At 42.5% G+C, this 12,205-nt stretch overlaps 1 protein-coding gene and 1 long non-coding RNA gene across 2 annotated transcripts in view; one reads left to right on the top strand and one right to left on the bottom strand.

The window, feature by feature from the left end:
* LOC144327984 (uncharacterized) overlaps nt 1-12,205 on the bottom strand; it is a 72,167-nt gene that overhangs the window by 23,242 nt on the left and 36,720 nt on the right. The window lies entirely within an intron of this gene.
* The window catches only part of ARHGEF4 (Rho guanine nucleotide exchange factor 4), a 157,509-nt gene continuing 151,333 nt past the window's right edge, over nt 6,030-12,205 (top strand). Inside the window, 2 exon segments of the mRNA XM_028730648.2 lie at nt 6,030-6,472; nt 9,551-9,586. Of these exon segments, the coding sequence (XP_028586481.2) occupies nt 6,260-6,472; nt 9,551-9,586 (249 nt within the window). The 5' untranslated portion in view covers nt 6,030-6,259.

Raw genomic sequence — 12,205 nt, 5'->3', positions numbered from 1 at the left:
TGTCACAAAGGGAAAGGGCAGACAGAAGGCTGTGGGAAGCAGGAGTTTGAAGGAGCAACAAGAGAAGGGCAGAAGGGATCAAATAAGGAAGGAATGGAGGAGGCAGATGGACAGATGTGGTAAAGTGAAGGATTATAGGCAGGGGGAAGTTGTAAAGAAGGAATGGTCCACAGCAGCCTTCCCAATCTAGTTTAGGACCACTCCCATCAGCCCCAGTTAGCACATACAAAAGAGAGTGTAGTGGTTAGAGTGCTGGGAGATCAGGATTCAAATCCTGACCCAGCCATGAAGTTCACTGGGCAACCATTTATCAACCTAACCTACCTCACAGGGTTGTTGTGAGAATAAAATGGGGAAAGGGAGAACCTTGGGCTCCTTGGATAAAAAAGTAGGGTACAAATGTAATAAATATGTATTTGGGTACCAGACAAGAAAAGTCTGCTCTGTCTTCTTCCCAGCTTCCCCCTTGCCCTCAAACATTTAATCTATGTGTTGGGGAAGGCTAGGAACTATGTGAATTTCAAGGAAGGTTGAAAATGAAGAATGGAAATGGGAAAATGGTAATGCAATGAAAGGCCTCCATGATGTCTTAGATACCACACACACACTCACTTGTAGCATTGGGCTATAAGTTTAGATAATTATTTTCTTTCCAGAATCTGGAATATTGTTAACGATCAAATGAGAGGGGAAGAGAAAACAGGAGAAACGGAAGTAGAAAATGGTATAGAAGTTTGAGATTGGCGGGAGTCAAGAAACAGCATCCACCGGGTGTGAAATCTAAGCAGTCAAAGTCTGACTTCTGATATCTCAGCAGGTATCTCTCATGTATTTTAAAGCTTCACAAACACAAGGACTAGGATCTTGGGGGGGGGGGGGGCGGACAGACCAAAGTAGGCATTTCCAGGTTGCTGGATTCTGTGATATATGCTACACTGCACATTTGTGTCTGTCTGTAGACAAATGAAAAAACCCCCACAATAGAATGAAATCATATACATTCCAAGCTCCAAATGGTTTAGGGATCAAAGCCATTGTGAAGCCAGACAAAAATCATAATTACTGAGATGTCCCCCTCAAATTCTAGTGAGTATCTGATAGCACAGGTGTTCTTTTTGTGAAGTGCATAGTCGTGTGTCCCCCCAAATTCCATTGAGGCCATGGGAACTAGGAAGGATTAACAACTCTCAGGTCTGCACTCTGTAGATTAATCATGTTAAGTGTATTTAAATGGCTAAAATAGCAAGCGCTCCCCTCATCCATTTATGGGGGATTTAATATAAACAACATGTTGTGGAGCTAATATTAGCTTGTACTTCTACCTTGGTGATAAGAAGATGTAGATGTAAATCTCATAACACTTGGGCAGAAGACAGATTCCTTCACATGAAATCATTCAAAGCAGGGCACACTATCACATATATACAGATATAGATGAGTGGATATATCGCTGGCAGAGCTGATATAGATATATATAGCACACTAACAAATCCAATCCAATAAAGGCCAATTGTCAACCCACTGCATTGGGATATTTTGGGTAGCAGTGGGCTCAGTACTTTGCTAAAGTCAATAGCGATAGCAGATGTCTGAAAGAAATGTAGATGGTGCACAGTCATAGGTGGGATGGAAGTATAAAGCCTTGTCCCTTCTATATGAGGGATAAGAATACATAATACTGCATGTACATAAGGGGAAGGAATATGGATGTATAGTCTTTATGGTGCATTGGAAGGTGTGGCTTGTATACTATGATTCCGTGCTCCTATTTTCTGCATGGATACAAACCTGTCAAAAATAAAATGCTTAAATTATCTTTACCAGATTCTGAAGTCACAACCACGTGGCCCTGCTCTTCCCCATGATAAAGCCACAAAAAGCAAGGAATGTGTATTATAACTTTCATTCACCAAATTATATTCTTAAATGAATCTCAAAGGTAAAAACATCAATATGTATCTTGCTTTCATGTTTAAAGGCTGAACAGTAGATTTAAGCATTATTCTGCTGTATATATTTTGATCTAGCATCTCCAACAAGGTGCCAAGTAAGATGCTAAATTAAGAAACTTTGATATATCTAATCAATAGATAGTTCATATCGAAGATCTTGCAAGTTTTGTTTGCAAGACCTTAGATCAGCCTTCCTAATCCTGGTGACCTCCAGGTATTTTATTTTGGAACACAACTCCACACTGGCTGGGGCTGAAGGGGTTTGTAGTCCAAACATCTAGAGGGCAACAGGTTGATGAAGGCTGCCTTAGATTCTAGTATCCTCCCTAGTAGCTCAGATTAACTGAACTGCAGCACAATCCTATACACATCTGGTCAAATTCAGTCCTCTTAAATTCATTGGGAGGTTTATTCCCAGGTAAGTGGGCAATGGAGCCTACATCTACTCATAAATGAGTTGAAGACTTTCAAAGTTCAAAGAGGAGATGGACAGTTTTGCACTCAGCTCTTGGGAAAGCATACTTCAAATTCCAGTTCCTTGTTTTACAAAACTGCAAGAGAGGTGAAACTGACTGCAGCAAAGAAACCTTAATGGAGGAGACTCCAAAGCTAGAGGAACCTTAAAGTCAGTTTTGCTTAAAATGGGAGAATTGGCAGGAGAGGTGAACGTTTTGCTTTTTTTAAGTCTAGGCCAACAGTGGGAGAACCATTAGGGACAGCAGTGTAATATATGAAGCTGGATACAGAGGGATTGAATGGCATTGTGGTGTTATTTCCCTCTCTCTTGCTTTTCTGCATGTGCCAGCACGTTTTTATATGCATGATATACATTATTGCATATTATCTCCTTTATCTTCTTCCAACGTAAACAAGACTTTTCAGTCCCATAACTTTTTATGACTGCTTTGAACTATAATATCACTAATTACTATTATTTTTAAAAAAGCTTGCCATAAGTGCTGTCCAGTTTACTTACAATCTTACATTACTTGCCTTGCATTCAGGTAACTCAAATATAGGTAGACCCATGTAGCTTTCAAGAAATATTCTGGAGGCACCAAACTGGCTGCAAACCTCTCCGTATACATTTCTTAGTGTATATAGGTATAAAGGGAGATATAAAATAAATTAAATGGCTTGCTTGTAGCAATGATCTGAGGCCCTCCATGGACAAATGGATGTTTTAAAGTTTTGAACTATGTTCTGAATGTGGTTTTCTATCATGCTGTTTCTTAAGAAGTAAATGAATGTTTTGTTTGCTTGGCGTGTCTGTGATCATTTTCTCTGATTCTCATAAGACTGCTTCCCCAGAAATGGAATATGATGCTACACATCTCTCTCATTTCCACCAAGGTCTCTAAGACAGGTTTGCCAAGTCCAGAGGAGGTGCCGGGAGGCTTCCTGTACCCTTAAGAATGCCACAAAAGGGATTTAAACAACACACATGTGCTGACCTTTAAAGCTCTGAACACTCCCTCTTTCTTCCCATTCAGGACGGCCCTGCCCTTTGCCTGCCACTCAGGGCTGGTATGTCACGTGGGACTGGACCTCATCAGTGGCAGCCTCTCCTCCTCCTCACCCACCCTCCAGCAGCTGCTACAAGCTGCCCAAGGGAGGAGGCCAGTAGCAGTGGCCATGGAGAGGCTGCCATCAGCACTGCCATCACCATCGCTTGGGACTATCACTGGTTCCTCCTCCTCCTCCTCGAGCTTGTCAATGGCGGGGGAAATAGGGACATTCTGGGATCAAATCAGAAGTCAGGATGGCTTTTGCAATTCCAGGACTATCCCTGCAAAATCGGGACACTTGGAAGGCATGCAACAACCTGTGAGATGGTCAGGCTGAGAGCTGTGTGACCCATGGTCATCCAGCAAGCTTCATGCTATATAGGCATGTGAACTCTCAAGTGATGTTAGCCCCTACACCACACTGTCTCATTCCCCCAAGTCATCCTGACAAGCCCCACTGTGTACCTTCAGGCCAGGGGGAGGACTAAGCCACAGGGAGCTGGTTGGGAAGCCCCAAGAAAGAGTAAGAAGCAACACTCCAATGGGAATTAAAATATCAAAGATTTGCTGGCACCTGTAATTGGATCTCCTCCTTTGTATTCTATATATATCACCGAGGAGCTCTGACATTAATGGCTGCTGTACAGCTTTGTCCCAGAGTTCCATGCAGGTTCTCAAGCTGATATTTATTAGCATGGAGGTCATATCCAATCAGTCTATTGGCACGAACTGCCTAGAGTGTGTGTCTTAACAACGAGGGGAGAATTAAATCTACTGTTTTGCATCATGGTGTTGGAATAAGATGCTAACCGCCCAGGAGACTTAGTTGAATGGGTAATATATAAATGTCATAAATAAACAAGTCAGCAATTCAGCCCTGGAGTCATTGTATTTCCAGCAGCTGTGCAGAAGATGGGGATGTGGAAGAGTTAGACTGTTGGTCCATCCAGCCCAGCACTGTCTGCCCTGACTAACAGCAGCTCTCCAATGTTTCAGTCAGGAGCCTTTTCCAGCCTTATGTGGTGATGGCTGGGATTGAACCTGGGACCTTCTGTATCCAAAATATGTGTTCTCCCCCTAAGCCATACACCTTATTACCTGTGCCACTCTGAAGATCCCACAGCTGTTCCGTATTGGGATCATTGCTTTCCATTCGGACATACAGGAGAGTGGAAAGTGAATGGTAAGAAGCTGCATTATAACAAGTGAGACATTTTGCCCACCTAGCCCTGTGTTGTCTATAATGACAGGGAGCAGCAATCCAGGGTGAAGTACAGCAGTCCTTCCCAGCCTCACCTGAAGATGCCAGGGGTTGAACCTGATACTTTCACATGCAAATGATGTGCTCTAATGCTGAGTTTAGTCCTTTTAGCTTTCACACTAAACTTTTCCGGAAAATGGACTATTTGTCTTGCCCATTGCTATGACAATGTCCACATAGGAGCTTTGCAAAAAGCAATGCTTTAGCACTAACCAGAAATTTCAGACAGCTGGATCCTGTTGATTGAGATGATGCTGGTGATCCACATGGAGACTATTCTGCCACAGTTGCCCATGACTGTCTTGTGGAATAGTGGGGATCATAGTACTGTGTGATTTGTGAGATGGTTCTGAATCAACACACCTGGCCCATGCATGGACATGCTTAATGTAAACTCTGTTGCTATTTCTTGGTGCATCAGCAGCGCTCCGGTGAAGACCATGGGACACTAAGCACATTTTCTGTCAGTGATAAAAGAAGGCTTTTACTCTTTGAATGTATCACTTGTGAATGTTGTTCATGTGGGAGCGGATCCAGTTCCGGGTGTGAGTTTTACATCTGAATTTTAGATGCAGGAAATGCAATGACAACAAATATGATTTAAGCAAGATGATGCATTGACAATGCAAAGTCTGTGAAGTTGAAGTTGATCTTAAAGATGTGTATGAACCTGTACATTTCTGATTCCAATGGACACAATTAGGGATTGGTATAATAAAGGACCCAACCGTGTGTAACTCATGTATAACTGGTACAAACAATGGAGTATAAATATGTGTGCCTTGAACAGACAAATGCATGCTGTCTGGATATGTCATGAACCACTTTAAACAATTGAGCAAAAAAGCAAAAAACAAAACTCTGATGGAGACAGCAGGCTTAGAAAAGCAGAAGAGCCATTCATTAATCCAAAATAGTTTGGCTTTACTCCATGGAGGACACTTCATTTATTCTTTTGAAATCTGTAGTGTTCACAAGTTTGGCATATGAAATAATCACAAACAATGAAATATTGTGTTTGGAAGGGGGGGGGGAAACACCCCCAACACGGCATCTCTCCCCCACAAGAACTTTGTTTCTATCTACAACTGGAACTTCGTCTGAGGAAGCAAAACGGGCCAAAAAAAGTTTTCATAGATTATAGCTTTTCCTTTTATTCACTCCCCCCTTTTCCTAACATGAACAAGAGAGCTCTGATTCGGGGGGGGGGGGGGGCTTGCACTTTGGCTAAATGGAATCTTTCTCCTCACTCTTGGCAACCATGGGAGTATTCTTGTGCAGTATGACAAGGCTCTCTCTAGTCAGTGCTATATTTATCTTGTAGCTGAACACACATTTGCAAGAGCTTGTTCAATAACAGAAAGGCAACAAGCCAAGGCACTTCGGTCCTAGGAAGTTCTTTCCAGCATCCTCCCAACTCCGGGCTGACTGCAGCGGCTGAGTTTCCTGGCGGCCAGGAAGAGTTAACTGCAGACTTGCAACAAAGGATGATCTGACTTGCCTGTGGCTTTGTCCAAGGCGAAGAAATATTTGATAAGATGGAGTTCAACAAGCTTCTGAGTGCATCAGGAGGACCGAATCAGAGACGAGAAGAGGAGGCTCGTGCCAGTGCTGGCGGCACGGATGCCGGTGTCAGTGATGACCTGGATTTTGTACAAATGTATCTTACCTGTTTACCTGAGAGATACATGGAGGCAAAGTTTACGCTGACAGCATATCTGGCATGCTGGCTAATCTTGAAGCTCTGTAAGGTAAGAGGCTGATTGCAGAAGGCTGGAGGAGCATTACTAGTTAACTTTAGAAATGCAGGTCATTCCTGCTCCCTCTCTGCTGAGTGGTCGTTTTTAAAGGCATTTTTTAAAAGAAGGGAGGGTGCTGCTATGCTTAAAAGGCCTTTAAATGGTTGCCTTTAAATGTGGCATGCTAAACAACTGAAAAACATTCAAGGAACACTGTCTTTTATCTCCCTCTCACAGAGAGGTAAATAATACCTCTCTAAATAATAGCCCCTACCCAAACTTTACCATCTTTCCACAATAGTTGATTTCCTATTGTAACTTTTTAATATGGTTTTTGCTGTATAGGGTCTTGTATTATTGTAAAGTGTTGTGGTTTCCCACCCAAAAATGGGGTATATAAATATTTTATAAACAGACAAACAAACATGTCATTCTCTACCAAACAGATTAATGAATTTAGGGATATGAGAGAACAAGTGAAAAAAATAGCTATTCCTTGTATTTTTCAAGTTTATCCTGTACTCATCTGGGGAGTCCTATATATGTCTACTCAGATGTAAGTCCCATTGAGTTCAAAGGGGCTTACTCCCAGATAAGCAGTTATAAGGACTGTCGCCTAAACTGCTGACGGGCTTACAGAACACATGAATATTGAATACTGCAGAGATTTCTGTAGACCTGGAATGTGACAATATGAGGCCTGACTTTTAAAACCAGCTTGTATATAGTTTAGACAATGTGAAGTCTTAATAGCTCTGATGTAACCTCTAAGAAACTAACCTCTAAAATCTGTAGCAACAGAGGGATATTTAAATAGTTAAAGGAAAGAAAGAGGTGCTTTAACATGTGTTATTAAAAGTATCCTCTGGGACATTCTGATATTTGTGTTTTAAGGAAAACCTCAAAACACAGAAATTCAGTGGATATGGAAATAACTCATAGCTGCATAAAACTGTATATAACATAATATCTGAACTTCCAAACTTCCATCCTTTCCCTTTTTACTTCCTTGCAAAAAAAGAATGGGGATGAACTCAAGATAAGGGGGGAAGCTAGTTCTTTCAGATACTTGCAGTGTTTGTTAGTCCTTTGAAATGTGGTAACATCCACACCATACATTAAAAACACATCCATACCACTTTAACAGTCATCACTTCCCCCAAAGAATGCTGGGAACTGTAGTTTGCTCCTCACGGAGCTACAATTCCCAGTACTCTTAAAATACCATGTTCTCAGGATTCCTTGGGGAAGCCACGTGCTTTAAATGTAAGTGCTTTAAATGCAGCCTCTGATCCTGTAATGTGGCCACATCCTTATGCACAGAAGTCGACCATGCCCCATGAACAGGATAAACCCATAAGAGAAGAGAAAGTCCACTGTGTATGATAATGACATTCTGTGACCATCCAAGTGTCAGAAAATGATAGATGACAGTATTTCTCAGATTTAATGAAACCATACTGTCTTCCTAAGTGTGCTAAATCTTCAGGGTCCTCCTGCATCCCCAATCACTTAAAATTTCATTGGAAAGATTACCACCTGGCTCCTGCATCTCCACCCACACTTTCTCCCAGCCTGTGTCCAGCTTCTGCACCTGACCCAGGGTGCCATCCCTCCCTGGCTTCTTCTGTACTGCTCTCTTTCCGTGGCACTTCTTCAGCCTGAGGCACTGTCCATAGAGTATGCCACACGACCATGGAGTGCAGGGGAGAGGAGCAGCAGGACAGATGGCACCAAGGTTAGAAGGCAAAGCAGGACAAATGGAGCGGGAGGCTTAAAAAGTGTGCTGTACTCGACAGTGGTGAAGCTACCTGCTCTGGCACCGGGAGCAGCGTACATCCGGGGGTGTGGCACACCACCCGCAGGGCGTGGCGAGTGCTGAGCATGCTGGATGGCACGCAGTGCGGACCGTGCCCCCGCCCCCACCATTGTCTGCCAGTGGTACTCAATGGATGCTCCAGCAGCTATCAGAAATTCAGACTCCTAGGGAGATAGCCCTCACTGTGTGAAGGCCTATTTCCAATAAGATAAGCTTTATAGAGGCCCTGTGGAACATATGTACTTTGTATCCGTGGGGCCTCTTTTAAAGGACTCACCCTGTACACTTTCAGATGAGGGTTTATTGTGGGACTGGTGCTCCCCATGTATGCAGGTTTTTGCAGCACCCACGCAAAATAATCTGTATCAAAATGCAAGTCCGAAAGGTATTTTTGGGCCTTCTCCATCTATATCCTGATTTCCCCTTTCTTGGAAAAACCCAAGACGTTTTTTTAACAAAACATAAGAAACTCTTGCCAGTGACCCATTTGTGAAAGCAGGGTGACCCATTTGCAGTATAAATCCCTTTTCCAGAAGCATCCTGAGCCTTAGCTGTGTATTGGGCCTGGGATAGCTCACTTTGTAGAGCATGAGATTCTTCATCTCAGAATGGTGGGCAAAAGATTTCTGCATTGCAGGGGGGTTGGACTAGCTGACCCTCCTGGTCCCTGCCAACTCTTCAGTTCTACAATTCTGTGATTCTATAGACCTGTTTCCAATAAGATTAGCAAAATATTTTGTAGCCTCCTGAGGAAGGGGTGGGGGGCATACCCTAACCTAATTTAGTATTAGGGAGTGTTATCAAGCCATAGTCTGAACACAACATAACTTCTATTTTATCTCTCTCCCACCCCCTAATTTCCTCCTACCCTATAAGATAAAGCCTAAGTGAGAAGCAAACCCTTGCAACGTGACTGCAGGCATGTATAGCTACGAAGACTATACTGTCTAATTATGCCTAACACAATGAACTTGCATGAAGGGCCTTTGTTTACAGTCTCCATCATCAGACTAGAATGAACAGAGCCATTGAAGAAAAGAAATGCAAAACCAGCTGCCTTTCGCAGCCTTCTGTTGTTCTCTTTTGGCAAAGAAACAGAGCCAAATTTATCCCAGGGGTGATTCCACTGAAGTCATCAGAAGGGAAAGTGCACCACGGATGAATTGGGTGGGTGTTTGTAGATGTTTGCTTTGCTGCTAGTTTCCTACCTCCCCCTTCCCCTGCCCCTTCCCCGGCCACCCTAACTTTTGCTATTTGTCTTTCCTTTGCAGAGAGCTTTGGAGAAAAGATGCTCAGCCTCTCAAAAGGTAGGATTTCATATCAATTATAAAATGCCACCAGATGCTTCTTCATTAACAAACTCCCAACCCATTCTTGTGGGCAATTAACAAAAAGTTTCATCTGAACAGTCTTAGGGCAAATGAGCTTGATTCAAAACAATTCTGGGTTTGTACATGCACTAAATAAGAAATTTAGATTTTCTTTTTATTGAAACAATGAAGTATATATTATAGTATAGACAATATATAAAGAAGATTCTATAATTACCAGTTCATTCTGATTATATAGTTTACACACACACACACACACACACACACACACAGCCACTGGTGTAGAAACAAAGCTATTGTGCAACCTAATATTTCACAACAAGAACATTCCGAAAGATTTCCAAATTACAAAGATGTCAACCACATATCTTAATTCCAACTTCTTGGGTTATGTTTCTATTGAAGTTTGACATCAATAACAAAAACAATGTCAATTTAAAATATGTGAACAGCTATATTAACATGGAATGTCTCTATCACTTTTGCAGCTGAGCTTCCCTGCCCTCCATTCCTGCATAACGTTGGCTCTAAACATCCCTCCCCAATTAAAACAACAACAACAACAAGCTATTTGGACTTTACATCCTTTCCCTCCCTTGTCTTCACACAAAGCAGTTGGCAAGAGTGCCGACCTCCCCAGAGCAGATTCTTGCCAGAACGGACTAATCAATATTCAAAGGAGTAGGCTGCTCATTATGCAGCCATTGATTATCTCTGTAAGTTGCTCACTGTGCATTTTTCATTCTTCACTCTTTTCCTCCCTAACCACACGCCTAACTGCGCATGTACGCACACAGGCGACCCTCCCCACAAGGCCTCCCTTTTGTGTCCAGCAGGAATACAAAACCGACAGAAAAAAACCCCCAACAACCCATTCAACACCCACCCATTGAGGTCAGGGAATGGTATGGAAAAGGAGGGGTGGAGGGGGAGTAAACCCATCCTGAATGCAAAATACTCATCCTCACCTTCCACACAGAAAAAAATAAATAAAAAGCAAAGGAAAACCCTAGCCCCCCTAATTCTAACAGTAAAGGTCAGTGTAGCTGATGGAACTGTGTTCTGGAAAATGAGGAATGAAGAGATAATGGAATATGGGGCACACCTTATCTATTGCAGCTGTTTTGAAATGCCACTGGGCTTGGATCAAAGCAACCCATTTGCAGCCTGTTTTGTGCTTCATCCAGCTTCCTGTTTCATTTGGATTGCTATTGAAAGAAATGTAGTGGAGGCAGGCAGAATAATTGGCTCCTCGTCCTAGTGGTGCCTCCTTAAATTAAAGAGAAGGGAACAAGTATGCTTTGGAATGATGAGTTGGTAGAAGGACAAACCAGGAGACAAAGCCACACTGTAGATTTAAGGCATGTGGCTTCCACCAAAGAATCCTTGGATCTGTGGTTTGTTGAGGGTTCTGGGAACTGTAGCTTTGTGTGAGGGGTAAACTACAAGAGTCTTTTGTGCTTTAAAGGTATGGTGTGTATTGTTGTCCCATGAAGTCTCATTCTATGAATTTTGATGACAAAGTGTTGCAATCCTTTGGCTTTCTTTCCAGCTCAATGTCAAATGACACAAATGCAACTTTCTGAGCTGGTTTTTTTTTAAAACTTCCAGAATTATACATTTAAATCACAATCAGTTCACACTGTGTCTTCATCTCAATTCATATGTTAATTTAGTGCTGTGGGAGCTTCCATGCAGTCAAGCTCAATGGATTAAAAGATGTGAATGTCCGACTTAGAAGATTTCACTTTTGATTTGGGAGGACAAGTTTTTAATGATGACCACGGAAAAGAAGACAGTCAAAATACATTCATAATTTTTCAATTTATGGTTCCATTCAACCTATTGCGTGAGTTCTTTGTTTCAGATGTTGCACTGAGAGAATGGAATATCATCCTTTGACAGAACAGATTTACTGAAACCTATTCTGAGATAATAAATTGCTGATAGCTGTACCTCTTGTTAACTACTGGAGATTGGATCCCCACTAAACGTTAGAAACTGTCCTTTACTAACAAATGCCTTTCAAACAATATGCTTCAACTATGTTAGAACATATATAACATAGTTACTTTTCATGCCACTGTCAAGGTGCTGTTTGCAAGTCAAAAGGGCAAGGGAAGAGGATGCTGATGGGTTTTTGTTTGTTAAATCCAGCTCATTCAACATGCCCTTTCCTTGCAAGTGTTCTGCTTCTGTGCTCCTACTTTCATTGTTTAGCAGCACTGCAGGCTTCTAAGAAGGATTGGTCAGCATTTTGCACAGTGACCTGGCACCAGAACCTGTAAAATAAAATGCTCTGAACTAAGCTGCTTAAAGTGCTCTGCTCATTCAATAGCAGCAAGCAGATTTATTGTCCATCTAGATCCTTTTTATAAGGGGATGCGGGTGGCGCTGTGGGTAAAAGCCTCAGCGCCTAGGACTTGCCGATCGCATGGTCGGCGGTTCGAATCCCCGCGGCGGGGTGTGCTCCCGTCGTTCGGTCCCAGCGCCTGCCAACCTAGCAGTTCGAAAGCACCCCCAAAAGTGCAAGTAGATAAATAGGGACCGCTTTATAGCGGGAAGGTAAACGGTGTTTCCGTGTGCTGCGCTGGC

This window comes from Podarcis muralis, chromosome 6 (genome assembly GCF_964188315.1).
Source record: "Podarcis muralis chromosome 6, rPodMur119.hap1.1, whole genome shotgun sequence".
NCBI lineage: Eukaryota > Metazoa > Chordata > Lepidosauria > Squamata > Lacertidae > Podarcis > Podarcis muralis.
This window is presented reverse-complemented; position numbering and strand designations above follow the sequence as displayed.